The sequence below is a fragment of the Lepidochelys kempii genome, chromosome 14 (genome assembly GCF_965140265.1).
Source record: "Lepidochelys kempii isolate rLepKem1 chromosome 14, rLepKem1.hap2, whole genome shotgun sequence".
NCBI classification, from domain to species: domain Eukaryota; kingdom Metazoa; phylum Chordata; order Testudines; family Cheloniidae; genus Lepidochelys; species Lepidochelys kempii.
Window position 1 is genome coordinate 41,728,405 of NC_133269.1, and position 27,739 is coordinate 41,756,143.

The 27,739-nt window shown below is 52.7% G+C and overlaps 2 protein-coding genes across 11 annotated transcripts in view; both read left to right on the forward strand.

The window, feature by feature from the left end:
- Window positions 1-14,996, forward strand: part of LOC140897918 (C-type lectin domain family 2 member A-like) — a 44,217-nt gene extending 29,221 nt beyond the window's left edge. For 6 of the 10 annotated variants that reach the window (XR_012154868.1, XR_012154867.1, XR_012154865.1 and 3 more), the window contains 6 exons: window positions 4,611-4,955; window positions 6,452-6,562; window positions 10,674-10,834; window positions 11,419-11,522; window positions 11,973-12,269; window positions 12,756-12,845. Coding sequence is in view for 1 of the 10 variants with exons in the window: in XM_073311204.1 (XP_073167305.1) it covers window positions 4,781-4,955; window positions 6,452-6,562; window positions 10,674-10,834; window positions 11,419-11,522; window positions 12,756-12,879 (675 nt within the window). In the remaining 9 variants the exon portion in view is untranslated. Of the gene's footprint in view, window positions 1-4,610; window positions 4,956-6,451; window positions 6,563-10,673; window positions 10,835-11,418; window positions 11,523-11,972; window positions 12,270-12,755 lie in introns of all 10 variants that reach the window. The other 4 variants (XR_012154869.1, XR_012154870.1, XR_012154872.1 and 1 more) reach the window with 3 other exon arrangements.
- A 6,597-nt stretch (window positions 14,997-21,593) lies between these two features.
- On the forward strand, window positions 21,594-26,165 carry LOC140897538 (killer cell lectin-like receptor subfamily F member 1). Its single transcript, XM_073310253.1, has 5 exons — window positions 21,594-21,774; window positions 22,353-22,553; window positions 23,316-23,470; window positions 25,169-25,281; window positions 25,922-26,165. Exons 1-5 carry the CDS (start codon window positions 21,594-21,596, stop codon window positions 26,064-26,066), a joined length of 795 nt encoding a protein of 264 aa, XP_073166354.1. The 3' UTR covers window positions 26,067-26,165.
- Window positions 26,166-27,739: the final 1,574 nt, after the last annotated feature.

The following is a 27,739-nucleotide window of genomic DNA, read 5'->3' on the forward strand; positions in this document are numbered from 1 at the left end:
TCTCAGGCCGAGTGTGCTACAATCCAACTGGCAAATGAATTCCAGCTCAGCAGTTTCGCGCAGAAGTCTGTTTTTGAGGGGTTTTTTGAAGTATGGCAACTTTCAAGTCTGTGACTTTGTGTCCAGGGAGATTAAAATGTTCTCCCACTGGTTTTTGCTGTGTGAGGGTGAATTAAAGCAGCCCCACAGCGGGAGGACACCACATGCCTGCTGTAGGGCCGGCAGACCAGCACCCTCACCCCCTTCCCGGCAGGATCACACAGGCACATCAGCTGGGACTGGCAGAGAGCCCTGTCTAGCCCCCACAGCCACTGCTCCTTCGCATTAGCGCCAATCCTGCTTGTTCCTAGGGCGCTTGGCAAGGTGAGCAGCCAGCCCCCCGAGGTAGAGAAAGGGCCGCGCATCACACTCACCCTCACAGGAGGAGACGATGCAGGTGTTGCTGTGGGAGGGGAGCGGCTCTGTGCAGGACACCCGGGTGTAGTTTCTGGCGTGCACGCTCGCTCGCTCTCTCTGTACGCCTCGCCTCCTGTCCAGCCCGTGTGGCAGCCCTGATATTAACTTACTCGCTGGGAGAGTAATCTTAAATATTTCCCCTGACACACTGTTTAAATATGACTAAAAGAAAAGGACGACTTGTGGCACCTTAGAGACGAACCAATTTATTTGAGCATAAGCTTTCGTGAGCTACGGCTCACTTCATAGATGATCTCCCAGCAGAGGACTGGGGTGGTTGTCTGGATAGAAGAGGACTGACGGAGTCCAGGTGTGGCAGACATGTAATATGTAGGGCGTCAAGGGATGAGATGTCCTGGGATTTTAATGACTGCTTGCACTGCAGTGATCAGTGGATTGAGTGTTGGGATTTAGGTTTTCCCAGGGAAGGGGTACTGTTGGGGCAAGAGGTCCTGTCCAAGAGTCCTTAGGTTATCTGAAAGGAGGAAATGAGGTAGGCCCCCTGATTGTGCCATGGCTTGCCACCAAAGTACACTCTGACAAGCCCCAGAGTGCTAGATGCTGTACAAAGAGCTGCCAGTTAATCACGTAACTAAAATGTTGCCCTGGTACACAGCAGGGAAAGAAACCCGAATGAAAAATCAACTAGTGTAGGTGGGAAACTGGTCTCAACTTCCTCCTTTGCAAGGAAGTTGGACACGCGGGGAAGAACCTCATGTGTGGATTCTTCGTCAAAAACTGCATTAAAATGGCATTCCAGTTGAGAGCACACATCAGTAATTGAAGATAAACAACATTGCTGGGATGTTGTCATTATCTCAAAAGGAATGTATAAATCTAAGGAATTTACCATTATGGTTACACTTGAAAGCAATCTAAATGTGTTAAGGTTTGGGTGTCCAAACTCTGCCTTGTCAGATTCTTTGAACTTCCTGTGTTATTAGATCACTGCCGTCTTGTGTACAGGCTACCTTTGAATATACATGTATTTTTAGGATTAATGCTCATTACCCCCCTCAGTATTTTAATAATAGAAAGATTCTCCTTTCTGAGAGAACTTAACTCTGCTCTTTAGTGCTATAATGAGGATAGAAGAAGTGAAAACATTTTAATGTCTCTAAAAAGGGATGGATAGAAATCAGTTTTTAAAAACAAAATCAAATGTTATTTAAAGTAAATACCGGTTTTCTTTTAAAAAATATAGCTATTTAAAGTTAAATTTGAAATTGACAACCTGAGTTAGAATTAGAACCTAAACATACTATAATTTCTTAATTAAAAAGAATTAAGCAGAGCTTGTCTTCTGCAAGGTCTTAAATAAAGGCAAACCACTGAACTGGTGGAAGGCACTGGCTAAGCACCTGGAACCAGAGGTTGCTGAAATGATAAACCAGCTTTTGACAGCAGTAGCCTCTGGTTCAGAGAGACTATTTTCTTCATTTCAGTTTATTTAAATAGTTTGTTGCCTAGTTCGTTCCTAGTTGGAAAAACAAGCTTTTCTATGTTTTCTTTCTTCCAATCCATGAATAATAACTAGATGTAACAGGATGAGATCTCCTAGTTCTAAAAAACTTGAAGGAAACAGTGACCAGAAACAATCAGCTTAATTCATTAACTCTAGATACCAGCAACGGGTTTAAATGAGGGCGCCGCTACTGGGGGGAGGGGCCAGCAGGGGCTGCCGCCGTGGAGGCAATGGCCCCTGTTGGGGGGGGCCCCCCACATGTCACCCCTGACTTTTGAGAGTACTTTGTTTAATAAATCAGTTTTAAATGCAAAACATTTTGATAACATGTTTCTTACCTACCCAGCACATTTAAGGTAGTTGTATTTAACTAATAAATTAAAAATGTTAGTGAATTTATAATTGAATTTGATTTTCCATCTAAACAGAGCTTGCAACAAATCATTATTGTTGTCTAGTAAGTAAGAAAAACATCACTCATCACTTTCTAACATAGATATCTACACACATTTATCTAAGCAATTATATCGCAACTTGATGGCAACTTCCACCTTCTGTGTGTGTGTGTGTACTATATATATCTTTGTATCTGATGAAGTGGGCTGTAGCCCACGAAAGCTTATGCTGTAATGAATTTGTTAGTCTCTAAGTCCACAAGTACTCCTGTTCTTTTTGCAGATACAGACTAACAGGGCTGCTACTCTGAAACTTTAGCAATGTTACTACAGTAAGGCAGACAGCTAGTGCCTCAGAGAATGAATCCATTAACTCAGGCAGGGCTGCTCTTTGTGCCTCTAGCCTGCCTCTTGCGTAAAGAAGATGCTTCGCTCCCTCCAAGAGTACTCACTCAGGCACACGCATACACCCGGTTCCATGCCCCTGTTTCTGGGGCTGATCCTCCAGACATGCTGGGCTCCCAGGGAAGAGGCTGATTTTTAAAATTAATTTATTTATTTGCATTTTTCTGCGTGGGGGGCACAGAAAAATGCAGGCCAAATGAATTGTGTTACCCCACAGGGACGCAGAATCCCCCCCCAGGAGTAACAGTGGCATGGTGTCACTGAAAACATCGCTTGATTTGCAGTGGCAGTCAAAAAAAGCCAACAGACTGTTAGGAGCCATTAGGAAACGGATGGAGAACAAGACAGAAAATATCCTATTGCCTTTATATAAATTTGTGGTATGCCCAGATCTTGAATACTGTGTGCACGTCTGGTCGCCCCAGCTCAAAAAAGCTATATATTGGAAAAGGTACAGAGAAGGGCAATGGAAATGATATGGGGCATTGAACAGCTTCCATATGAGGCGAGATTAAAAACACTGGGACTTTTCAGCTTGGAAAAGAGACGAGTAAAATGAAGTCTGTAAAATCATGACTGGTGAGCAGGAAGTAAATAAAGTGTTGTTTAGTCCTCATAACACAAGAATTAGGGGTCACCCAATGAAATTAATAGACAGCAGGTTCAAAACAAAAGGAAGTGTGTTTTCACACAATGCCCAGTCGACCTGTGGAACTCCTTGCTAGAGGATGTTGTGAAGGCCAAGACGCTAGCAGGATTCAAAAAAGAACTAGATAAGATCATGGAGGATAGGTCCATCGATGGCTGTTAGCCGGGATGAGCAGGGATGCAACACCGTGCTCTTGAGTATCCGTGGTCTCTGTTTTCCAGAAGCTGGGAATGCCCAGCCGCCCCCTTCTTCACAGCTGTGAAAATTTAAATTGATAAATATAAAACAAATTACAAGTAAACCAGTGTTATCCATTGAAATTATAAAAATTTAATTCTGCTTAGCCTAACAAGCAAAATCTTCCTGTTGACCCTTTACTGGAACAGTGCCAGGCCGATACTTTCAACACAGGAAAACGATGACTACAATAGTAGATTTGTAGAAGGGGATGAGAGTGCTGCTTATCTTCACCAAGAAAAGAGAATGGGTGGGTTGCTTTTTGTTGTTTTTCCAGATCTAGCCCCAATCTCCCAACTATGAATACAAACTTGTATGAAGGAGAATCTGTTTAACTGCTGGATCAAAAATGCCTTATGATGATGAGGTTCAACTGAGTGCACTGAGGTCTCAAAAACGGTGTATATTTTAGTGAGTTTCATGTACAAGATTCTCAGGCAGACACTCACTAACTTCTTGCTCTTTGGTTGCTAGATCTGATAGGAGGCACTGCATGACTGCCCATGCTTGGGGGAATAGCAGTAACCAAGGGTAAATGACTTTCTGTGAATGGAGACTTCCAGGTCTGTTACCTGCTACTGATGTGATTTAGAGGTTCTGGGCCAAAAACAGGAGCCAGTTGAGTCTAGATGCTGGATACAGGGTTTGAAATGTTCTTGCCGAGCAATGTCAGATTAAAAACTCTTGTTATCCTGGTAAGAACTTCACTTGTTAGGAGTAGCAGGGTGAGGGGCTGAATGTTGGTGGATTCCAGGGCATGGGGAGAGACTGCATCAATAAACTGTCATTTTCCTTTAGGCAAAGTCTTGAATTTGGGACCAAAAGCTGGCCTGATCCATGTGCCAAATGTGTGAATGTTTGTGGTGCCATTGAGCTGTTCTGGCAGGGTCTGGGTCCTGCTGGTGGATTAGGATCAGTTCTGCGGGCTCTCAACTTGTGCAGTAGAATTCAGAAGCCAAAAACTAACTGGGTGTTGTGATGCTTATGTTCTTGGACCAAACAGGGAATGACAAGAACTGACCTTGCTGTGCCCTGAACTATTCTGAGTGTTACACCTTCGCTTCTGCGCAGAACTGAAAGCTGCAGGGGGAGAGGAATCGGAGTGACTCTCGCTACAGCCGGGGAGGCGCGGATCAGAGGTGATCAGAGCAACCTGTGTGTGTCAGTGGAGAGATGGGGGAAACAGCAGATTCTACTGAGCAGAGTCCGCAAGGAGAGGTGCACCCCACTTGTAATGGAGACCCTGAGACAGGAGGGGAGATGGAAACTCGAAATAATCCTCAACAAGAACAATTATTAAAGGAGTTGCCAAGTAGGAATGGAGATGTAAGGAGAGAACAAAACCCAGGTAATCACAGCTTCATGATCAGGGAACAGGCTGGGGGACACACATGCAAATTCTCCTTCCACTGAGGGTTCGTCTCCTTGCATTTGTCCAGGTAGCAAGGCCCTGATTGCCCCAGTGGGCTCCTGGAGGCAGTTACCCAGCCTGTACCTGTAACCACCTTTTTCTATGTGCGGTGGGGGGTTGTGGATGAACAGTTCTGGGTGGGCACGTGTCGCTCCTGTTTAGAGAGTGAAAGATACCAAAATGCTTTGAACCAACCCCAGGACGCCGTGGGGTGCCCAATATCCACGTGTACTAACTACACATGGACACACCGGGCCCAGCTACATGCACACTGCTGCACGGGCCGGCTTCTCAAACCTAAAACACAGTGAGCACCACTGGAGGGCTCACCAGCTATTTAAAGGGGCGCTAGCCCTATTCCTACGCATTACAGGGTCTGCATCTAAAACACTTGGCCCCTGTCCTGTGTTCATTCCATCCCTTCTTCCCTCTGCTTACCATAAGAGCCAGACTTTCAAACGGGAGAGCATAGGTCTCCTCGCAGATTCTTGTATTTCTGTTCCAGCACCTAGAGACCAGGCAGCCTAGGGCCTGTTGTGCTGGGTTGGGTTCTGGACGGACGTACACACAATGGCAGTCCCAGAGACCTTACAGTCTGGCCACATCTGTGGCACATCCAGGGCCCCCCACTTGCGCACGGCGAGGAGCCAGGGTATGGGGACAGTGTGAAATTTCTCCCTTCCGTTGAGGAGGCCTGTGGCCACAGCCCATGTTCGAGCATGGTTTCCCCTGGGCCTTCTGAAAACGTGGCTCTAGGCATTTGGGGAAGGCTGGGTGGGGTCATAGAGCTGTTCTTCTTTCACACAGGGGCGGCTGGGGTTTGTTCCCCGTTCCTTCATTTTTCAGAGGGTCTGAAGTCTCGATGCCAAGGCGCTTTCTCCGCTCTCTGGAGGAATCAGAATGAAATGTTCTATGAACAGATAGTAGATTTTCCCCCCACACTCACCGAGGGAGGGGCAGGGGGTCATGTGTTCAATTGCTCTGGGCTCAGAGCTGCCTGGCATAAGGCAGAGGAGCTGAGTGCAGCTGGGCCTGGGGGCTCAGTGCCTGAGAGTCTAAGCCCCCAGGCAGGGGCCTGAACACAGCTTGGGGCCCAGACTGCAGGGAAGGGGAGGGTGAGACCCGTTCCCATCCCTGACAGCAGGGAGCCGTTCACCCTTCCGATGCTCCAGGAGAGTCTGGCCTGGAAGAGGGGGATTAACTAGCCCCATTTATCGTCTAACAGGAGCCGAGATCCCTGTAACTCGGTGGGATCTGGGGAGGCTGGTGTTAGGATTCTGCATGGTTTTAACTAATGTCCATGCGCCCACACATACCAGTGATACAAATAAATTCCTGGTCTATGGCAGCTCCGATGCTGGTGGTTACTAACGCTGGCTCCCCGACCCTCTGCTGTGGAGCAGCTGTGGGAACCTGCCTGGCTTCTCTTTCAGGTTCTCAATCTCCCTTCAGGGACCCATTCGTGTGTAAAGTCCTGATCTGTGTCTCCAGTATGGCAGTGCTTCTGTTCTTTGCCGTCATTGTTTTGGCTGCAACTCTGCCAGGTGAGTTCCCAGCCTGCCTGCCTTCCTCTGCGCTTCCCATTCATCCTGGAGCTGTCCCAGGTGCATGTTCTCCCCTCCCAGCCTGTCTGGCTTCAGCGTTGGGTTCAGGAAGGGTTCCCATGAGACATCTCTGATTCTCTGTCCCAGAGCCCATCGCTCCCTCTGTACAGCTCAGACACACATGGCCCATCTTACACCTGGAGCAATGTACCCATCTTACACCTGGAGCCCAGAGGGAACGAAACTTGAAGCGATTCAGTTATGAAATAATAACACTTTCCAACCGCTCCTAGAATGGCAAGTGTAATGTGTTCGATAATGATTAGAAACATCAAGAGGGTGAGGAAGTCTTTGGGAGCGTTTTCTGACGAGACCAAAGGTTAGGTGGCGAATTTTCAAGCCAGTAAAAATTAATTGTCAGGGAAATCGCTGGTGGGGTTAACGAACAATGAGTCTTCGCATGTCTCCAAACAAGCCAACACTGCGCAGAGACGGAGAACCTGAGAGTCTCAGAAAGAGAGGGGCAGTTTCATTTTCTGCCCCACACGTTCACACTACTGAACTTAAGTCCCACCACAAGATCTCTAGCTCACCTGTCCCGTGTTGCTCTGCGCATGCCGGCCTCCCTGCTTGTTGGCTACTCCCAGGACAGGGCTTGCAGGTACTACAGTGTCTTTGAGACAGGCTTGATTAGTCAGTGGGGTTGTCGGGGAGAAGGGGGCGCTCTTACAGCACAGCTGGGAATTAAACCTGCCCGGTCAAGTTGGAACGAAGATGGGAGGTTTCCCTCTCAGCTATTAACCGCTCTAGTTGGCACACGCTGTTGACACTATTCATGCTGCTAAATGTGAACCTTATTATAGATTCACCACACACAGACCTTCATTTCTGCCGGGGTTAAGGCTGCTGCTACGTTCCCCTGGCTCCTCCTGCTGGGGCCTGGCAAGAACAGCAGTTCAAATAACCCCCTCAACATTAAAACCCAGGCTGCCCTTAGCACTCTGGGCATTCAGGCCACCTTCGCTCTGCCCCCATAGACACTCCTAGAAAATCTAGCTGCCCTCTCCATTCGTGCCAAGCCCAGCCCAGGAAACACGCTGCCACCCTCTCTCTAGCCTGATGTGATGGGGTTCCCGATGGAGCCCTTCAGCTCATGCATGTTTATTATTCAGTATCGTTACCGCCTAGATTGGACACGGTGCTGTGCAAGGGCGATCAGAGCCCTGCTCCTCATGAAGGACCTGTTCTGTTCTGGCACGGAGGGCTTGGCATAGCAGCGGCCCAGCCCCTCACAAATTGAAGCCCTCGGGATCCCTGAGGCAGGTGACTCCCCGTGTCACTAGAGCAGGGGTCTCAAACTGCAATCACCAGGAGGGCCACATGAGGACTCGTACGTTGGCCTGAGGGCCGCATCGCCCCCCGCCCCTGCCTGTGGGGTGCAGCAGGGGGCTCAGGGCAAGGGGTTGGGGTGCAGGAGGGAGTGCAGGGTGCAGCAGGGGCTCAGGGCAGGGAGTTGGGGCGCAGGAGGGAGTGCGGGGTGTGGCAGGGGTTGGGGTGCAGGCAGAGGGCTCAGGGCAGGAGGGGTTCGGGTTCTGGCCTGGCGCCGCTTACCTTGAGCGCCTCCGGGGTGGCAGGGGCATGCTTCCCGGAGCGGCGTGGGTCCCTCAGCACCACAGGGTTGGCAAATCCGTGGGCCGGATCCAAAGCCCTGAGGGGCTGGATCTGGTCCGGGGCTGTAGTTTGCCCACCCCTGCCCTGGAAGCAGGCTGGGGACGCAACGCACTGGGGAGGGGACGGGGTGGGCTGCGGGAAGCTTGGCGGGCCGCAGGGAAGAACCCCGCGGGCCGCGTGTTTGAGACCCCTGTACTAGAGCCAGTTGCAGGTAGTCTAAATATCCAACCTCCCCCTGCCCAGGACGTCCCCCTGGAAAGCAGCACTGTCCCTGAGACCCCTGCTCCTCTGCTTGGCCTCAGAGACAAACATAGGCTTTGCATGTTATGCAGAGTGGGGTTCAGTTCCCTATTCAGCGTGTGACCGGAGCAGGCCAGTGTCACTGCAAGGGGGCAGAGTTAAGGTGATCGCGGGGGAGGTAACCTGAACTCTGCCGTGCTTGGTTCTTAATGTCTCTAATAACCCTGCCATCTTGTTAGGCCCTTGTTGGGCAGGCAGGGAATTAAATAACATGATCGATGTCCTTGGGCTGAGTGCCGTGGCCCTATCCCAGCTCCCACTGAAGTCAATGCAGAGCATCTAGGCATTTCAATAGGGACAGTATAACAGTGCTCTCTTGTGGCCAGACAAGTCCCAGCAGATGTGCGGCTTCCAGCTCCCTCTTGTGTGTCTTGTAAGGAGCTCATTCCCAGGCCAGAGCATCTTAAACTAAGATTCTTACACGTTTGTGCTGCCTCGTTGGGTCTGTTATAGCAAATCAAAGCGCTCTTTCGCCCATCAAGCCTAAGCCTTGTTCCCCTGGATTCAGGGTTCCCCCTGGCCTTCCTGGGCCTGTGCGATACTTTGGGTAGATTCCCCCTCCTCAGGCCAGGAATCGTGCTGCTGCCCTCCCTTGGCTTCTCCGAGCTGGCCCCTTCCAACTCTCCTTGCCCGCAGGCAATCAGCCCTCCTCTCCCTCGGAGGCTCCCTGCTGCCTCTCCGGGAGCTTCTCACTGACTTTGAACCCCATGCCCTGTCATGGGGCCCCTTTACCTTCCCCGCCCGGGGAGGAGGGTGGAGTGAGGGACAGGTAGGGCTGGGCCCGTTATTGTTTGAGGCCAGTCACACAGTGACAGGCAGGAACGTCCCCAATGTAACTTCTGCTACTCAACCCATTCAAAGTACTGCCCAGACCCCTTCCAAGCCCTCCCTGGTGCTGTTCATGGGGATTAAGGAGGCAGAGTCCTCATTCTGTGCGACAGCCAGGTGTGGGTCAGGCCTGTGGTTAAAACGTTGGCACGGAAGTTGGGACTTCTGGGTGCTGTTGCTATTGGGTGACTGGACAGAATGCTCCCCCGCTCCGTGCCTCAGTTTCCCCCTTAGTGAAAAGGGTATAATGTCACTTCCCTGCCTCACCGGGCGGGGGGGAAACGTGAGGCTAAAATCGATCTGTGCTTGTGGGAAACTCAGGTGCGGCTATGGTGGGTGGGTGGGTGTGCGCATGCTGAAAGGCCTATAAATAGGAAGGGTGGGCCAGGTGATCGTGCCTCTGTCTAGGTATCTATGCTACACCCACCACGGGGGTGCCTGAGCTTGGCCTATACAAGTGAATGGCAGCACCTGTGTGTGTCCGGTCCCAGCCATCTGGGGCAAATCACTGCAGAGCCAGAGCCAGACCCAGCATAACTGCTGGATTTGTGTGCCAGCCATCCCTGGAGATAGTGCCCCAGCCCCATCACTGCCCTGGCCCGATACGTTTTTCCAGTGGGTCTAACAACTCGCAGCACAGAAGCAGCTTCCCATGGCTGACGTGCTCAAGTTCCCACCTCTCAGAACCCAGTTAGTGCCACGGGCTGAGCGCGCCCCTGAAATTCGTCTTACAAAAGCGCTGTAACTGACACTTGTGTGAGCCCCACCCTGAACTCAGGAGGGGTGTGGTGTGAGCGAAGGACTGGCTGCCAGGGCTCCTGGGTCTGAATCGCAGCTCGGCCACTGACTCCCTGTGACCTGGAGCCGGCCCCTCCCCTTCTGTATCGCCAGCCCCCCACCCCCCGGGATAAAGTGAGAGGGTGATACTGACCCAAGTGAATTTCCCTTTGCTCAGTGAAACTTGCCATTGAACTCTCCGAGCGCTGTCCAGCCATCACCCCTCTCAGCCCCGGGGGCAGCAGGGCGACTGTCCCCTTCTACAGAGGGGCCACATGGGGATGGTACTGCAGGGTGGAGGGATCAGAACCCAGAAGTCCTGCCTCGCAGTCCGTACGGAGGGTCAGCACGTGTCCCCGCTAATCAGGAAGAGGGGCGGGATCTGTCTCGGGCCCAGAGTCACTTGCTCTGATATGGGGTCCCTGCTCTCTACTCAGACGGGGGTGGGGTGTCTGTGCCTGAGGGGCTGCTCCCCTGGGGTGCAGGGCGGGGAAGGGGACAGGGACAGACTCACCCTGTTCTCTCTCCTTTCCAGGGGTACCATCAAGGGCACCTGTGGCCTGCCCCAATGGCTCGGTCACGTTCCAAGGGAAATGCTACTATTTCTCAGAGACCAAAGGGAACTGGACCTACAGCCGGAGCCGCTGCTCTGCACTGGGTGCCTCCCTGGCTGGGATCGACACCCAGCAGGACATGGTGAGTCCCTTGGGCAGCAAGAGGCCAGGCGTGGGCTGGTGCTGGAATGGTGCCAGGGCTCGGACCCTGCTGGGGTGGGATTGGGAGCCGGCGGGATGAGAGGTCAGGCTCCCCATCCACTGAGATCTCTTCTCCATCCATCCCTTTGGCCTGAGGAGTCGCAGCTCCCTGCCCTCCTGATTCCCTGAGCCCCAGCCCTGCTGCTTTCCCCTGGGCCTCAGTTTGTCCCTGGAGCGGCCGGCGTCCTGTGGCTCTTAGGCTACATCCAGGTGTTTCTGACGTGACTAGGGATGTGGGAGCCCAAGTGAGACACCCCCCAAGTAGGGCTGATTATCGCAAAGGACTGAGCCCCTGCCCTCTGACAGCTGGGGCTCTGGGAAGGGTCAGGGGTCCCCAGATCATGTCACTTTAGAATAATCTCTTCCAAGCCATGTGTTGGCTGCAGCCGGGGGCAGATGCTGCACAGGACATGTTTGCTGGATGGGGCGCGGGGCTGCCCCGTCTGTCGTCCCGTAGACTCAAACCCAGCTCGCTGGGAGCTCCGTCAGGCGTGTCATGTCGGTTTTCTTCTGCTCCGGTTGAAGGACTTCATGCTCCACTACAGAGGCCTCAGGGACCACTGGCTTGGCCTCCGGAAGGAGACGGACCAGCTCTGGACATGGATGAACGGCACCAAATTCAACAGCTGGTGAGTTCTCCCCGAGTGTTGGGTCACGGACATCTGGCGTGCCAGACTCGGACCGAGCTGGGACTCGTCGCTGACCAGGGAGACCTGAGTCTTGTATGACCTCAACGTGCTCCCCATGTCTGCGACCTGCCCCACTCCGCACTACTCTCTGTGGGAAGCAATGGGGGATCCGAGCTCTCAGATCCCAGTCCTGTGCGGTGCCGATTCCTCTCTGCCTTCAGAGATCTCAACCCCCTGCCCCTGGGGGCTTCATGGGGCTGGGAGGGGTTGGTTCCCTATGCACCAGTCTTCTGCCATGGGTCTTAGCTGCTTTTGCAGGGGGGCGGACCCCTCCTCCCCAGCCTGAGGGGGGCAAATTTCCAGCTGCTCTGCATCTGTGCTGAGATCTAACCTAGCTGCTCTCACTGTCTGTCTCCTCCTTCCCTGCCCCCGTCCCAAACAACACCATAGTCAGCAGCTCCCCATGTGCTGGGGTGACCTCTCTGCCCTAGGCTCTGCTTTTCCTGTCACCTGCTGCTTTCTTCTCTCTCTGGTCCCCCCCATGACAGTGGCGGCCAGCTCTGAGCTACGCTCTTTGGTGCTGGGGGAGCTGGTGCTGACTTGACTCTGCCAGGGGTGGGAGGAAAGCTAGCGGCTGTGTCTGGCTGATCCCTACTGGAGGAACTGCTGCTGGCTCTGTCCGACCACTTCCATCTGCACGTCCATCTGTTGCAACAGGGAGACTCTGGAGCTGCACCAAACACTCACGTAGGTGTTGGTGGTGGGGTGGCTAAACCTGAGTTACGGGTGTCCTGATTCCACCCGCCGGGGAGCACGAAGGGGTTAAACGTGTCGCTCCCCAGCAACCACCAGGTCCGGGGCGGGAGGGAGAGGGCTGCTCTGATTTTGCCCCCAACCAAAGTACAGATGAATATTCACCCTGCAGTTGAAGGAGCCTCCCCTTAAGAGCCAGCGTGGGCCAGCGGCTAGAGCAAGGGATGGGGAATCGGGAGACCTGGGTTCTGATCCCAGCTTTGTCACGAGCTGCTGTGAAGGGACCCGCCGCAGGCAGCACCTCTGCGCCTCCACTTCCCCATTTATGCTACGGGGGTAATCCCGGTTACCTCCCTTGGCACGCGGTGCAACTGTCTGTCTGTGTGTGTTTGTGCTGTGACCCTGCTGTGTGACTGGGAACCCTCTGCCCAGCAGCCCCTGCTCCCCGTTGCTGACGGTCCCTTTGCTCCTTCCCGGCAGGTTTAAAATCGGAGGGGGAGGGGAGTGCGCGTATCTGAAGGAAGCAAAAGCCATCAGCTCCTCGCGATGCTCTATGGAGAGACACTGGATCTGCAGCAAACCCCACATGTGTGTAAAGGTTTAGCACAGCACTGGGCAGGGGGCTGAAGGCTCAACCCTGAAGAGATGGGCCATCATTGATGCTGACGGGCTCGGATGTTTCTCTGGCTAATGAGAGCGTTTGCAGTCATGCTAGTGAGGACTAAACCAAAAAGCATCTGAGATGGGCCAGACACTTCTGCTTCAGAGCATAAGATCCCTATCCTTGGGAGTAAACTTTCCGTAATGGATGAGTGATCTCTTAACAGTCCATTAGCTGACCTGCCCTTTCCTCTGGATCAGCTGGTACTGGCCACTCAGACAGGAGACTGGACTGGATGAACTGGGGATTCCTGAACCAGCCGGTTCTCACCTGAGGCCCCTTCCTCTGGTATGTCTGGGCACCAAGACAGGCAAATAAGGACCAAATTCTGAGCCACCTTTCAGGGAGCAGTTTTGATCTCATCTTCCCATTGAGCCGCCTCAATGCCGCGGAATCGCTTCCACAACCAGCCCTTCCAGCTGTAATGAGCCTCCTGCTTACCTGAGCTTCCAGTCGTAGGCCTGGTCCACGCTACAGAGAGAGGGCGACGTAAGGCAGCTTATGTCGACCTAATTATGTCAGTGTCCACACTACAGCCTTGCTCCCACCAGTGTAAGTGCCCTACTGCACTGACATCATAACTCCACTGGCACGGCAGGCGTAAGGCTTCTGTCTGTGTAGTTAGAGCGGCACAGTGTCCCTGTAGACACCGAGTTATGTCATTCTTGTCAATTTCACAGCTGCCTGCTGGAGCCAAGAAATTGACAAGATAGGCTGGTAGGCCCCCTGCTGTGAACCTCATACCTGGCCCTTAGCTAGGGCTGTCACAACCAGGTGGGTGGGGGGCTCCCCACTCCTAAGCAGGCTGTTGCCTGGTCTACCCTCTCCTAGCCGGGCTGCTTAGAACCCGGTAGGAACCCCTGCGGGGAGCCAGGCTCTCAGCAAATCCGCAAATCCAATGCTCTGGCTCGCGCTGTGTGCTCTGATTGACAGGGGATGTACCCTGTTCCTCCTCCGGTGGGTAATAGGTCGACTTAAGTTTGTAGCTTCGACATGACCTTAGTCTCTCTGATCTGGGGACCTAGGAATGTTTTGGAGGGCAGCAATCTCTGATCAAGAATGACCCAAGACGATACCATGCCTCATAGTAGCTTCTCCACTGTTGTGAGGGGCAGGGGCGGGGATCAATTGGAATTCAGCTTATCATAAGTTACTGGGCTCAATGCAGGAATCGCTGGGTGAGCTTCTCTGCTTTGTTAGGCAGAAGGTCAGGCTAGATGGTCATAATGGTCTTTTGTGACCTTGAAACCTGAGCTGTTTGGTTTTGGGAAGAATGGGAAGCTGAGAGGTGGCTCTGGATAACCATGCAACTGTTCTGATTTCCTACCTCTGCGCTTTACTAGCTGCTGCAGAAAGCAGGTCTTGTCTCGTGCAGCTGATAATCTGAGATCAACCCGAAGTGCACTGCATCTTAACGCTGAGCCATGGACTCCTCTTATGTTTATTTTTAAGTCTTTGTAAACTGTGATTTACTTAATTATGCTATTTATCACTAAGCTATATATTTTTTGACAGCCCTTTTTTGCACAGTATTTATAATAGGCTGTCATGCTGTAAATGAAGCATTATCGTTAGATGTGGTTTTGTATTGCAAGGTAACTTAATTGCAGTGTTAAGATTAATGATGCCTGACTAGTATTGTGCTGATGGCTGTACAAACCTCACTGAGACTAATGGGTGTGAATGGACCTTTCGATTAACATAACTGTCAGTATAAGGTCATTGCAAGCCCTTTCCCCAGACACACAGTGTATGTGACCCTGTCTGAGACTTCTGTACTAAATGGGTGGCAGGGTTTTGCCAGTTTCTGGAGGGGTGGGTGCAGAACACGGGGAACTACAGAGCTACACAGACAGCTGGAAGGAACAGCTGAAAGCAAGGCGTCTGAGCCTGGAGTGAGGTTTTGGGGTCAGAGGTGCAGGCTGAAAAATGTGTTCCTGGTGCTGTGAGCAAAATAAGCTGTTTCCTGCTACCTGTTTTCTCCGGTGTCCAGGGAAACGGGTCCTTTGTACTGGTTTTGTAAATAAACAAACCTTCATTAAATAAATAATGGCTTCTCACCAATGTCTCCTAACTGAGACAACCTACTAGACTCTAAACTTTTGGTGAGCTGCTCAGATCACAATGGAGAACAGTATTTATTCAAGACCACGCACACATCTGCACGCATGCCAGCCTGTAGTCTTGTTGAGGTCAGTGAAGATAGAGTTTGGGATTAGGTTACCAGCTTCTTAATTTTAGGAGTAGAGTGGGTTAAGCCGACCAGTCGAAAAACCACTATGCTGGTTTCCTAGTGTTGCTAGGATGTTGGGGGGGCATAAGAACAGCCATACTGCATCAGACCAAAGATCCGTCTAGCCCAGTGTCCTGTCTTCCGACAGTGGCCAGTGCCAGGTGCCCCAGAAGGAATGAACAGAACAGGGAATCATCAAGTGATCCATCCCATTGCCTATTCCCAGCTTCTGGCAAACAGAGGCTAGGGACACCATCCCTGCCCATCCTGGCTAATAGCCATTGAGGGACCTATCCTCCATGAACTTATCTAGTTCTTTTTTTAATTAGCTGCCACACCGCCTGGCTTGACGTGGTTTCCATCATATGCAGGGCTTACGGTTTGGTTCAGTGGCTCTTGTCCCCCCCCTGTACAGGTTGTTCCAGCTGTTCTGGCCTGATTGGGGGGCAGTTGCTTCCTTTTTCACACACTCAGCTCAGTAACCTGGAGTTCGCCCTCTTTCCTTCTCATCTAAACCCAGCAGTGGCCCCCTGCTCTTCCACCTATGACTGGGCCAACTGGAGGTGAATTAGGTGCCCTAGTCTTCCTGCCTTTCAACAGGGATTTGTGCTTCTCAAAATCCCACCCCAACCCCAGCTTTAGTAGTCACCAAAGCAAGGATCTATGTTCCATGGAATCAACCAGTACTGAGGTTCTCTAGCCGCCCCTGAGTGGCCTACGGACCTGAGCCAAACTCAGCCGGGCGGCGCTCTCCCCACGGCTGATGGAAATATGGTAAATATGTTATGGAAGCTTACAAGTACCAAACCAAAATGTGTTTGGATTTTCTCCTTTGTTCTCCACCCTGCCCTTTTTCAGTGGCAAAAGCAAGGGAAGGGCAAGAAAGTTGGGGTGGGAGGGAGACTGCAAACCATTCAGTGTCCAAAACTGGAAAACTTTCGTTTTTTGTCAAAAAAAAAATAAAGAAATTTTTTTTCATTTACAAAAATATTCCTGCGGAGTTTTGGCCAAGGCTATGGGCTCTGCTCCAATGGGAGGATTTCTCTGGTGAAGGCACCATGACTTGGAGTCATCACAGCCACATGGTCTAATATCTGGTGCTTTCAGTGTTAAGTCCCGCAGATTCAAAGACAGTAAGAAGGAGAGGTCTAGCCAATCAGAGCCCTGCTTTGCACACCTCTGCAAAGGCAGGAGTATGACACTGACCCACAGGAAGTGGTCTCTGGCCAGCAAGCCCCACGGTGCCTGAGCACTGGTGTTTCACATGGCTTCTGCGAGCCTCTCAGATCAGCCCTTTCTCGCCCACGGCACTTTCCATTCGCTTAGGGGTCAGTGTTTGAGGTGGGAGCCAGGCTGCCTGGGCCACCACGTTTCAGCCTGGTTCAAGGCAGGACGTGAGGAAATGGGGCCCCCTTTGGTGCTGCAGAGATTACAGTGACTGATTAGCTCCAGGCTCTCAGCTTCCTGTCCTGGTGGGGTGGGGTAAAAGGCTCAATCTTTGATTCCTCTCCATCAGCGCGACCATGCTGAGGGGGCCCAGTGTTGTCTTTTCCAGCTTCATTTGGCACCTGTGACCTAATAGTCACCATGGGCTCATCCCCAGCTCCTTGATGGGCACTCGGAGGGACGGCTGTGCCCTTGTCTGGCAGTTGCTGGCAGTCGCTCCTCTCGCTGGGTTTAGCCCGCCAGGCAAGGCATGGGGCTGCAGTGAACACAAGCAGTTACTTGGAGCCACGAGTGAGAATCGAGGGAGTTGCTGAGACCAATAGCAAGCAAACCCCCCCTTAGGGGTGCAGCTGTCTAGCCTGCAGGGGGACGACCTTTGGGACTCCCCCCGGAGCTGGAGATGAAGAGAACTTCTCCTCCAGTGGCTGTCGCACCCACTTCACGTTGGGGTGAATTGGGGCTTGGCTCCCTGACGGCAGGAGAGCAGAGCTGAAGTGTAGATCCCCCTCCTGCTCATTTGGGGCTGCACAAGCTTTCGCTAGGCCGTCAGCCTTGAATGGGGAGGTCACGAGCCAGGCTCTCCAGAGAGCGCCCAAGTCCTCCCACCTGCCAAGCATCCAGGGGACTGGCTTCTGGGTTTAGGGTCTGGTGCTTCGTCCTCACACCAGCCCTGTCCCACTGCGGCGAGGGGCTGGCTATGGGAACGAGCTGGGAATACCCGGTGCCTTTAGGCAAGTGGAAGAGCTTTGAGGCTGCTTTTTGCATAGGACACAAGGCCCATGTTTTGTCCCTCTTGCTGGTGCCCTCGCTAGCTTGCTGCGCAAGCTGTTACGTTTCCTGTGTGGTTTCGAAGCATGCTGGCCAGGGGAGGCAGCCATTTCCTCTCCACGCTGGAGCCTCACAAACTGAACAGTCCGAGTTTCACCCCAGTCCCTTGGGGTCTCTCTCTGATTTTCCCTTTCCTTCCCATTTTCTGGGAGACTAAAGCAGCGACTCTGGAAGATGCAGGATGAAGAGGGTTACACGGTATTGAATCTCCGGCCCAAGACGGGAACCGCCAGCCGCCTGTCGGCGGACGGGATCCAAGGTATTGCTCCAAAGTCTCCGCAAGGCTGTCTCAGTAATTCCGGCTTGTGCTTTCAAAGGGGTCTGAGAGAGGATGGATGGGAAGCAGGCAGGGGGCAGCTTCATGTTGCGTTTCAGGCTGTGGCCTGGGATGTGGGAGACCTGGGTTTGAATCTTAGCTCTGCCAAGAACTTCTTGTGTGACCCTGGCGACAAATCCCTTCATTGCTCCGGGCCTCAGTTTCCTCATCTGTGGCCTGGGAATAAAAGCACTGCCCTGCCTCATGGGAGTGGGAGGGTCGGGAGGACAAATACACTAAAGACGGTGAGATGCTTCGATAGTGTGGGAGGTAGTTAAAAAGTGTGTTTTAGCTACTGGGATGTTCATATGGGGTGATGGAGAACAGCAAAGGGGTGTGCAGGGTGTGTGGGATGAGCGTATCAGAGCAGTGCACCCAGAGCCACAGTGCTGGAGCAGGTCCGTGCTAACTCCGGACCGCCATGTGCACGCATGGCGGTTATTGGGCAGCACCTTACTTCTGCACCGTTCCCGCTCTGCTGGTCTCTGCGAGTCACAGCCCCTGCACCCCCATCAGAGTCAGGACCCAGAGAGCTTGGCTGTATTTCCTGCGTAGTTTGTATGCAATTAGAACTCTAGGTGAGCCGATGAGCTGTGTGGGTAGGCTGACCAGACAGCAAGTGTGAAAAATTGGGACGGGGGTGGGGGGGTAATAGGAGCCTATATAAGAAAAAGACCCAAAAATCGGGACTGTCCCTATAAAATCAGGACATCTGGTCACCCTATGTGCGGGGCAGGGATCGCCAACGCCTTTGTGCAGCACCCAGCGCAGCGGGGCCCATCTGGTTCACCTGTAGGTCCTGCCGAAATAACAGTATTTAATAATGTGAATAACCCAGCAGCTGGGGTGGGGGTGTTATTGCTGTCCATGGTTTGGACCCTGAACACGCTGCTGCAATGCAAGCAGGGCTGGGGCAGGCACTGGCTGTATCGATGGTGTATCCGAATGTCCCCAGGCAGAGTCAGCCTTTATAGAAGGGCAACTCTGGATAAAGGCCTGGGGCTATTTCTGGTTTCACCCTGTCCAGGCCCTGGATCATACGGTGACTAAGTGGAGTGAGGTTCTTGCTGGTGGGTCATAGCAAAAGGACGTTGGCGGTGTTTTGAATGCAATTTGGGCCAAGTCTGACATTCTACTGTCATGACCTAGCAGCAGGGCTAAGTGACGAAGGGCAGGATATGCTCATGGTTAATGCACTGGGCTGGGACCCAGGAGATCTGGGTCCAGTTCCCAGTTCTGCACCAGACTCTGTGTGACCGTGACCAAGTCAGTGCATCTCTTCGGGCCTTGGTTCCTTCTGTCAGTAACAGGGAGATTATCATCTGCCCTTTTTCTGTGAACAGTGAGGTCTCAGCTGGAATCTCCAGCCGTTACTGTAATATGGATAACCCCTGCAACGCCACATCCTGTGTCTCTGTCCTGCCAATGACTCTGTAGTGACCTACCTTGGATGCTTAGTGTCCTGTTAGATATCCTCTCGTAAACGTTTCTCACCTCCATTTCCTGTGTTGCTTTGTTCTCTCTCTACCAGCTTTGGCGAGACTTTCAAAGTCAACCAGAGCAGTCAGGCTCCTAATGCCCATGGAAACCCCTGGAGAGTTGGATGCCTGCCTACCTCCCATTTGTGTCTCCAACTCTCCCTTCCCTCGCCCCCCCACAGCCTGATGATCAAAAGCTGTAACTAACTCCCCTTCCAGCTGTGCGTCGGAGAAAGCCAGACTGAAACACCCCATTCCCTGCAGCGTGAGTTCTGTGAACTGGGCTGGCGGTTAGAGTTTGCATGGCGGGCAAAGAGGTAGCTGCTTTGGGGAACCAACTTGGGACACCACAAGGGTTCTAGAGGGCAGGTGCTCAGTGATTTCCGCAAATCTAGAGGACTCCTTTAAGTCTCAGATTGGGCAGGGAGGGGAGGGGAAATCGCCAGTTACTTTGAGAAATCTTAGCCAAAATGCCGAGCAAAATTATTCCTGCAGTAGGAGAGCTCCCAAGGAGACAGAAAGAGAAGTAAAAAGCAAGATGTTGTAACTGCACCTTATCATGTTGATCAGCAGAATCTAACTGGTTCCTTCTGCTCCCCTGTTTGTATCCACGTGCTGTGTCTCATCTGAGACTGTAATCGCTTCAGGGCAGGAGCTGTCTGTTTCTAGAACATAAGAGCGGCCACACTGGGTAAGACCAAAAGTTCATCTAGCCCAGTATCCTCTCTTCTGACAGTGGCCAGTGCCAGGTGTCCCAGAGGGAATGAACAGAACAGGTAATCCAAGTGATCCATCCCGTTGCCCATTCCTAGCATCCCTGCCCATCCTGGCTAATAGCCATTGATGGACCTATCCTCCATGAACTTATCTAGTTCTTTTTTGAACCCTGTTACAGTATTGGCCTTCACAACATCCTCTGGCAAGGAGTTCCGCAGGTTGACTGCGTTGTGTGAAAAAAATATGTACAGCGCCTAGCCTGGGGGCGCTGGGACATCTAGAGGCTATGGCCATGCAGACTAAGCTGCAGTGCAAATTAGAAGTGTGGGACCTTCTGGCCCATCTGCTCTTCGGTTCTGCTACGAAGAGAAATGAAGGCCCAACTCACTGTGGAAGCAACCATGTCTCACTCAGCAGATCTGTGTCACCGTGTGTGTCAGTCACATCTACTGAGTGCTGTGCCTAATACTTGGGTTGTGAGCTCCTTGGGCAGGGACCCTCTTTTTGTTCTGTCTGTAGAGCTCCAGGCACAATGGAGACCTGGGGCAGGCTTGAGGCTCCTGGGCATTACAGTGATATACCTAATAAATAATATACAGCTCCTAGCACCGTGGGGCCCTGGAGCATGACTGAGACTCCGAGGTGCTACAGCAGTGTAAATCATTTCCCACTTGGGGAATAGCTAAACAAAATATTAATCTCCGTTCACCCATGCTGCTGCAGTGCCTCATGGGAGATGTAGTTTGGATGCCTCACACCCTCATTTGCTCCTGTGAGCTGGGCTCTCCAGCCGGATTACCCCTCCCATCATGCACCTTGGTCCCTGCTGAGCCAGTCTGGTGCATTGTGGGAGATGTAATCCAGCTGGGGAGCCCAACTCGTACTGGAGAACAGAGGCATGAAGCACCACTGCACATGGGTTGATGTCGAAATAACCAGAAATGAAACGCTCAGTTATAATAATTTGTTTAAACTTTCTGTTCTGTTCAAAACAATTGATATTTTGATTTATTTTGTCCTGTTTCAAGACAGAACCAAAAGTCAGCATGTCAGAATTTCCTGTGGGATGGAAATCCTGATTTTGGATCTGCTGTAGTGACAGGTGAATGTGTCCCCTTCGTTTTTTGGAGGCTTTACTTGAGAGTATTTTTAAAGGCCCTAATTACCAGGTAGTGCTGAGAGCTTGCACCCCAGCAACCAGCCCCCTGTAAGGTATCACCAACTGGGACCTAAAATCCCTAATTAATTTAGGGTATTAACATGTGAAGGCCAAAACTATAACAGGGTTCAAAAAAGAACTAGGTAAGTTCATGGAGAATAGGTCCATCAATGGCAATTAGCCAGGATGGGCAGGGATGGTGTCCCTAGCCTCTGTTTGCCAGAAGCTGGGAATGGGTGATGGGATGGATCACTTGGTTCCCTGTTCTGTTCATTTCCCTCTGGGGCACCTGGAATTGGCCACTGTCGGAAGACAGGATACTGGGCTAGATGGACCTTTGGTCTGACCCAGTAGGGCCGTTCTTATGTTAAGATCTTGGCCCTTGGCTCTGACAGCTGTGACCCACCTCTGCTGAGGAGCCTTTGAGACACGGAGCAGATGCAGATCACTTCATGGCCTCTGTTTCTTTCACCCGTCATGATGGGTCTACGAAGGGTTATGGCCGATGCTTGTCACACAGCCCAGGAGACACTGAAACTGACTTACAAATCTGAATTCACAGATTCTCCTGCGAACCTGCATGGGTATAAAATCACCATCGGCATTTTGGGGGTCTGGAGCGTTGTGGCGACGCTGGCTGTGATCGCGCTGAGCATTCTGGGTGAGCGTCTAGATCCTGTTTGTTTTGAGGACGCCCTGCAAACTTCCCCATGTCTCAGCAGCTCATCCCAGAGGCTTTTCATAGATTCCAAGGCCAAAAGGGACCATTATCACAATCTAGTCTGAGCTCCTGGATAACACAGGCCAGAGACCTGTCCCCATCATAATTCCTAGTGCAGGTCTCTTAGAAAAAAAATCCAGTCTTGATTTTTAAAATTGTCCGTGATGGAGAATCCACCACGCCCCTGGGCAAATTGTTCCAGTGGTTATTACCCTCGTTTGCATGCTGGCTGTACGGGGTACTGTCGTAATTCCTGTGCTACAGAAGGGCTAAGCTAAGGCCCATAGAGGGGAGGTGATATGCCCATGGCCAAAGCATGAGTCAGCTACAACACCAGAGCACAAGAGTCCTGACACCCAACTTTCCCTGCTCTAACCACCCAACCCCAGAGCCAGGGATAGATTCCACCAGTCCCTGTCCTGGCCCCTCCCAATGAATTACTTTTCTCTCTCTTCTCCCCTTGATTTTTCCCATGATCCACATTCTTTGATGCTCATTTTCCACTCTGTTGTTGCCAGGCAAGAACCCTAACCCCAGGTCTCATGGCTTTTTTCAAGGGTCATCTCATGAAGGACTGACCGGAGCAGCGCCGAATGCCACCGTGAGCCGTAGTGCCCAGCGGAGAGAGAGAAACGGGGCAGAATGCAGCGCCCGTCTGAACCACCTCATGTCACGCCTGAGCCAGGCTCTGTGTGCTCCCATCAACAGCCGCCCCCAGGGTAACCCCAGCACCTTCTCTCTGGGCTCTGGGATTGACAGCTCCGTTTAAAGGCCCCGGAGAGATGCTCCCAGAGCAGTGATTGAGTGACACCTAATGGCTGCCCTGTAGCTGAGTGCAGTGTTATAGCATTAGTGAAAGGGCAGGTGCCAATGGTGTATTATCCTGATCACGTGGAACAGGGTGTGCAAATGCTAATAGCTTCATTGCAGGCAATGAAAAGGTACTGGTCATCCCTGGCGTCATCTCACTGCCTTCAGTGGAGTTCTGCTAACACCCCAAGTTCCCGGCTGAGATCGGGGCCCTGTCATGCCGGGCGCTGCCCAGACGCACAGCGAGAGACAGGCCCTGCCCCAGCTGAGATCAGGGCCCCGTTGGGCCGGGCGCTGCCCAGACACACAGTAAGAGACAGGCCCTTCCCCAGCTGAGATCAAGGCCCCGTTGTGCCAGGCACTGCCCAGACACACAGGGAGAGACAGTCCCTGTCCCAGTTGAGATCAGGGCCCTCTTGTGCCAGCTGCTGCCCAGACACTTAGGGAGAGACAGTCCCTGCCCCAAAGAGCTGGCAATCTACACAGATCAGGCACCCAGTGAAAGGGGGAACTGAGGCCCAGGGACGGGACATGACTTTCCTAAGGTCACCCAGGAACAGAACAAAGGTTTCCTGAGAGCCAGTCTGTCGTCCAAGCTGCTGCACCAGGCAGCCTCTTAATGGAAGCACCTAATTCAGCCATTAATGGTGTCTCCTGTTTGTTTCCTCTAGAGGGCACTGGCTGCAAAATCTGTCCCCCGGACTGGCTGCCACATGGTGCCAAATGCTACTGGTTTTCTACCCAGAGTAAAATCTGGGCCAGGAGCCTTGAGGACTGCTCAGCGAGGAGCGCTCACATGGTGGTGATCCAGGAGCAGGATGAGATGGTAAAGTGAGAAACAGGCAGAGGGGTGGGGGTGTTAATCTTCACCTGGAAAGATGGGGGTGTCAAGGAATATCCATTTTAAGCTGATTTTAAAAATGATAAAATTACCCCAAGGCCACTTTTCACAGTTCCACTTTTCTTTTAAACAAAGACCATACTGTAACCAGCTTTGCCCTATTTGGGAATGTCCTCGCTCACTTGTCTGTCTTGCAGCTGTTCTGTTGGATCATGTCCCTAATTTGTTGCGGAGAAGCCAAATCGATGACTCTGCAAACACTTGTGCATACACTTAGTTTTATCATAGGACTAGTCCCCCCGAAATTCCTGTGCCAGTTTCTGTGGGTTTCCAATCACATTTTCCTATATATTTATTTAAAGTTTCTCTCTCCTGTTGCTGGGGAGAAAAAGCTCTAAACAGCCACAGGAAACGGAATAACTGAGATCTACAGGTTGATACAGTGAACCTGACTATACACCAAGTGCTGTCAAACATAGGCCCCAACTCTGCTGGAGCACCCTCGGGGAAAAATTGGTGGGTGCTCTGCGCCCACTGGCAGCTCCCAGCTCACCTCAGCCTCTGCCCCTGAGTGAGCCGCCATGTCCTGCTTCTCCCCCTCCCTCCCAGCACTTGCGCCGTGAAACACCTGTTTCGCGTGGCAAGTCTGGAAGGGAGGGGGGAGGAAGGGGAATGCAGCACGCTCGGGGGAGGAGGCGGGGCCGGGAGGGGCAGAGTTAGGGCAGGGTTGGAGTAGGGGCAGGGCTGGGGCGCGAACACCCACTGGCGCAGAAGAAAGTTGGTGTCCGTGCTGTCAAATGCCCAAAGGAGACGCACTGAAAAACCCCAAGCTTTGAGTTTGTCAGCTTAGGTGTGACTGAGCCCTGGAAAGAAGAGCAGATGAGCTGGGAATGGCACATTCAGGCTGCACCCAAATGAGACGCCACTTGTGACAGATTGTGCCAGGTGTGGCTTGCGAGGGCTCTGGACTCAGCTCCCCTGCAGCGGGTTGGATGTGCCCAGGGGCTGCATGGATTGGCCCTTTCTTGACTGGAAAGGGAGGAAACCCTCCAAGTGATCGTTTCCCACCCCTAGGGGCCACTGACATGAGCTGACTCAGAGTGGACTGTGTAGATCTTCATACTATGCTTGTCCCGTCTCCCTTCTTCGCTGCTTTGAGCAACGAAATAGTGACCAACTGCTGTCATGGAAAGTATTGTCCTTGGTATCTGTCAGTACCCACTGAGATGAATGGGGAAGGTCACATCCTCTCAGAGCCGTTTCAGACTCTCTGCAAACTCAGGCAGATATTGCTCTCTGGGTTCCGGCAGCTTTACGTTTTCAAGCCTTGGTCTGAAGTCATTACAACTAGAGATGTACTCCACTTTTTTAAGTGAAAGCTGAGACACTGGAGAACTAGAGGGCACTGCAGGAGAGGTGCCAGTGTGCCCATTTTAAGCTTTGAATAGTTGAAATGTTCAGACAGTACATGGGGGGGACCCCCCTCTGGAAAATACTATCTGAGAATTTAACCTGGTGCTCGGATAGCAATCTAACATCAGGTGCTAGCGTAACCCGCTGGCATTACGTGTCCTGCTCCGTGCTTCATCCACGGAGAATGTGAATCTGTTACAAATCCGCTTGCAAAGCAGCTTGGAGTCACAGCGGGTTCTCATCCCCCAAGTGCCTGTCTCCTACTTACAGAAGTTCCTAGGGGACAGCATTCAAGAGAAGTACCTCGTGTGGACTGGCCTCAGTGCAAACGCACCTGAGAGGAATTGGACCTGGGTGGATGGATCCTTGTTAAATCAGACGCTGTGAGTTGCTTTTCTGGATGGTTGCTGAGTTATGTAAGGGAGGGGGCGGGTGTCCCTTATTATCTGAGGCCAAGACTTTCAGAAGTGACGAGTGATTTTGGGTGCCCAGCTGAGGCAGCTTAAAAGGGCCCAGTTGCCGGTAGGTGCTGAGCACCCTCCCTCTGATAAATAGGGGTCTGATGTTGGGGCCCCAAAATCACACAACCCGTTTTTGAAACTCTAGGGCACAATTTTCCAAAGCATTCAAGTGACTTGGGCACTTAGTGTCATTGACCATGAATGAGATGTAGGCTCCTAAATCACTTGGAAACCATTTGAAGAATCTACACTTTGGCCCTAACTCTTAGGAAGGTTGAGACGCAGCATCCCAAGGAAGAGCTTTGAGTGACCTCTCCCACCCAGCCCCCATTCTCAGTCAGAAGAGATGCTGGAATGGGGAGATCCACCCCGTGAGGACGTCCCAGTGCTCCAGGAGGTTTGTCTTTGTGATTTCCAGATCCTTTGTGCTCCAGTTACAAGTAGCAACAAGGTTTCCCCAACACCAGTCTGGGTCTAGACACACAGAACAGCCCTGCTGTCGGTGACCTGCATTAACAAGATGCCATGAGGGCGACCAATTACTCTTCCGTTGGTCCGACAGGTTCCCCGTGAAAGGATCTGCCGAAGAGAACAGCTGTGGGGTGATCAAAGGGACTCAGATCCAGTCGGAAACCTGCAGCGGGGAATACAGATGGATTTGCCAGAAGGACGCCATCCCGATAGACAGTGGACCAAGCAATCTGTAGCGCCCTGCCAATTTGCAGATACCCATCCGCTTTATATCTATGGACCATTTTTGCAGCTCAGATGGGGCTACAAAATTTGTATCTGCGCAGGGCTGTGGTGGAGCCAGGAAGTAACCACCCCTGATTCTAATGCTCAGCGCTGAGATTTTTAAAGGAACCTTTGTTTTATTTTCTATGAAGTGCTCGGCTGGAACATAGGATCCCAAACCTGCAAAGACTGACATGTGTGCTTCACTTTAATAACCTACATAGCCCTCTTTGCAGGATCCAGCAATGACTCGGGCCCAGACCCTCAAAGCTAGTTAGGTGCCTAGCTCCCAGTAGGAGGTAAGCACTTAAGCACCTCCTTGAAGATCTCTGTTTTTTGCCCCTGCTTCCAAGAGTTTAGAGTGTTTCAAGAACATCACACCTATTGCAAAGAGGCAGTGTGGCCTAGTGGCTAGAGTACTGGAGACCTGGGTTCTCTTCCTGGCTCAGCTAGTGTGACCATCTCTGTTTTGTCTCCCGGCCAGCAGCACAGCAGGGTTGAGGCTGGCTGCTGGCATGTCTCTGCGGAACCCTGGCTGTGGGAGGCTGGGGGAGGGAGGGAGGCGGCTCTGCGTGCTGCCCCCACCCCCAGCACCGTCCCCGCAGCTCATTGGCCAATGGGAGCTGTGTGGGGTGGTGCTTGCGGGCAAGGGCAGTGGACAGAGACACGCTGTCCCCCTCCTCCCAGGGGTGCGCAGAGACGTGCCAGCAGCCGGACGCTTCTGGGAGCAGCATGGGGCCACGGCATGCAGGCAGCCTGCCTCAACCCTGCTGTGCCGCCGGCTGGAAGCCGCCTGCGGTAAGCACCTCCTGGCCAGAGCCTGCACCTCGCACCCCTTCCTCCACCCTAACCCCCCTCCCCCAGCTCAGAATCCTCTCCTGCACCCCAAACTCCCTCCCAGATCCCGCATCCCTCCCCTGCTCCTACACCCCTAGCCCCAGTGAGAATCCCCTCCTGCACCCCAAACTCCCTCCCAGATCCCGCATCCCTCCCCTGCTCCTACACCCCAAACTCCCTCCCAGATCCCGCATCCCTCCCCTGCTCCTCCACCCCTACCCCAGGTCAGAATCCCCTCCTGCACCCCAAACTCCCTCCCAGATCCCGCATCCCTCCCCTGCTCCTACACCCCTAGCCCAGGTGGGAATCCCCCCCTGCACCCCAAACTCCCTCCCAGATCCCGCATCCCTCCCCTGCTCCTGCACCCCAAACTCCCTCCCAGATCCCGCATCCCTCCCCTGCTCCTGCACCCCAAACTCCCTCTCAGATCCCGCATCCCTCCCCTGCTCCTCCACCCCTACCCCAGGTCAGAATCCCCTCCTGCACCCCAAACTCCCTCCCAGATCCCGCATCCCTCCCCTGCTCCTGCACCCCAAACTCCCTCCCAGATCCCGCATCCCTCCCCTGCTCCTGCACCCCTAGCCCTGGTCAGAATCCCCTCCTGCACCCCAAACTCCCTCCCAGATCCCGCATCCCTCCCCTGCTCCTGCACCCCAAACTCCCTCCCAGATCCCGCATCCCTCCCCTGCTCCTCCACCCCTACCCCAGGTCAGAATCCCCTCCTGCACCCCAAACTCCCTCCCAGATCCCCCATCCCTCCCCTGCTCCTACACCCCAAACTCCCTCCCAGATCCCGCATCCCTCCCCT

Coding starts and splice junctions, on each gene's coding strand:
- LOC140897538 (XM_073310253.1), top strand. CDS start 21,594: ATGGGTCTACGAAGGGTTATGGCCGATGCTTGTCACACAGCCCAGGAG. Junction 23,471..25,168: donor TCCAGGAGCAGGATGAGATG/GTAAAGTGAGAA, acceptor TCCTACTTACAG/AAGTTCCTAGGGGACAGCAT. Junction 25,282..25,921: donor TCCTTGTTAAATCAGACGCT/GTGAGTTGCTTT, acceptor TTGGTCCGACAG/GTTCCCCGTGAAAGGATCTG.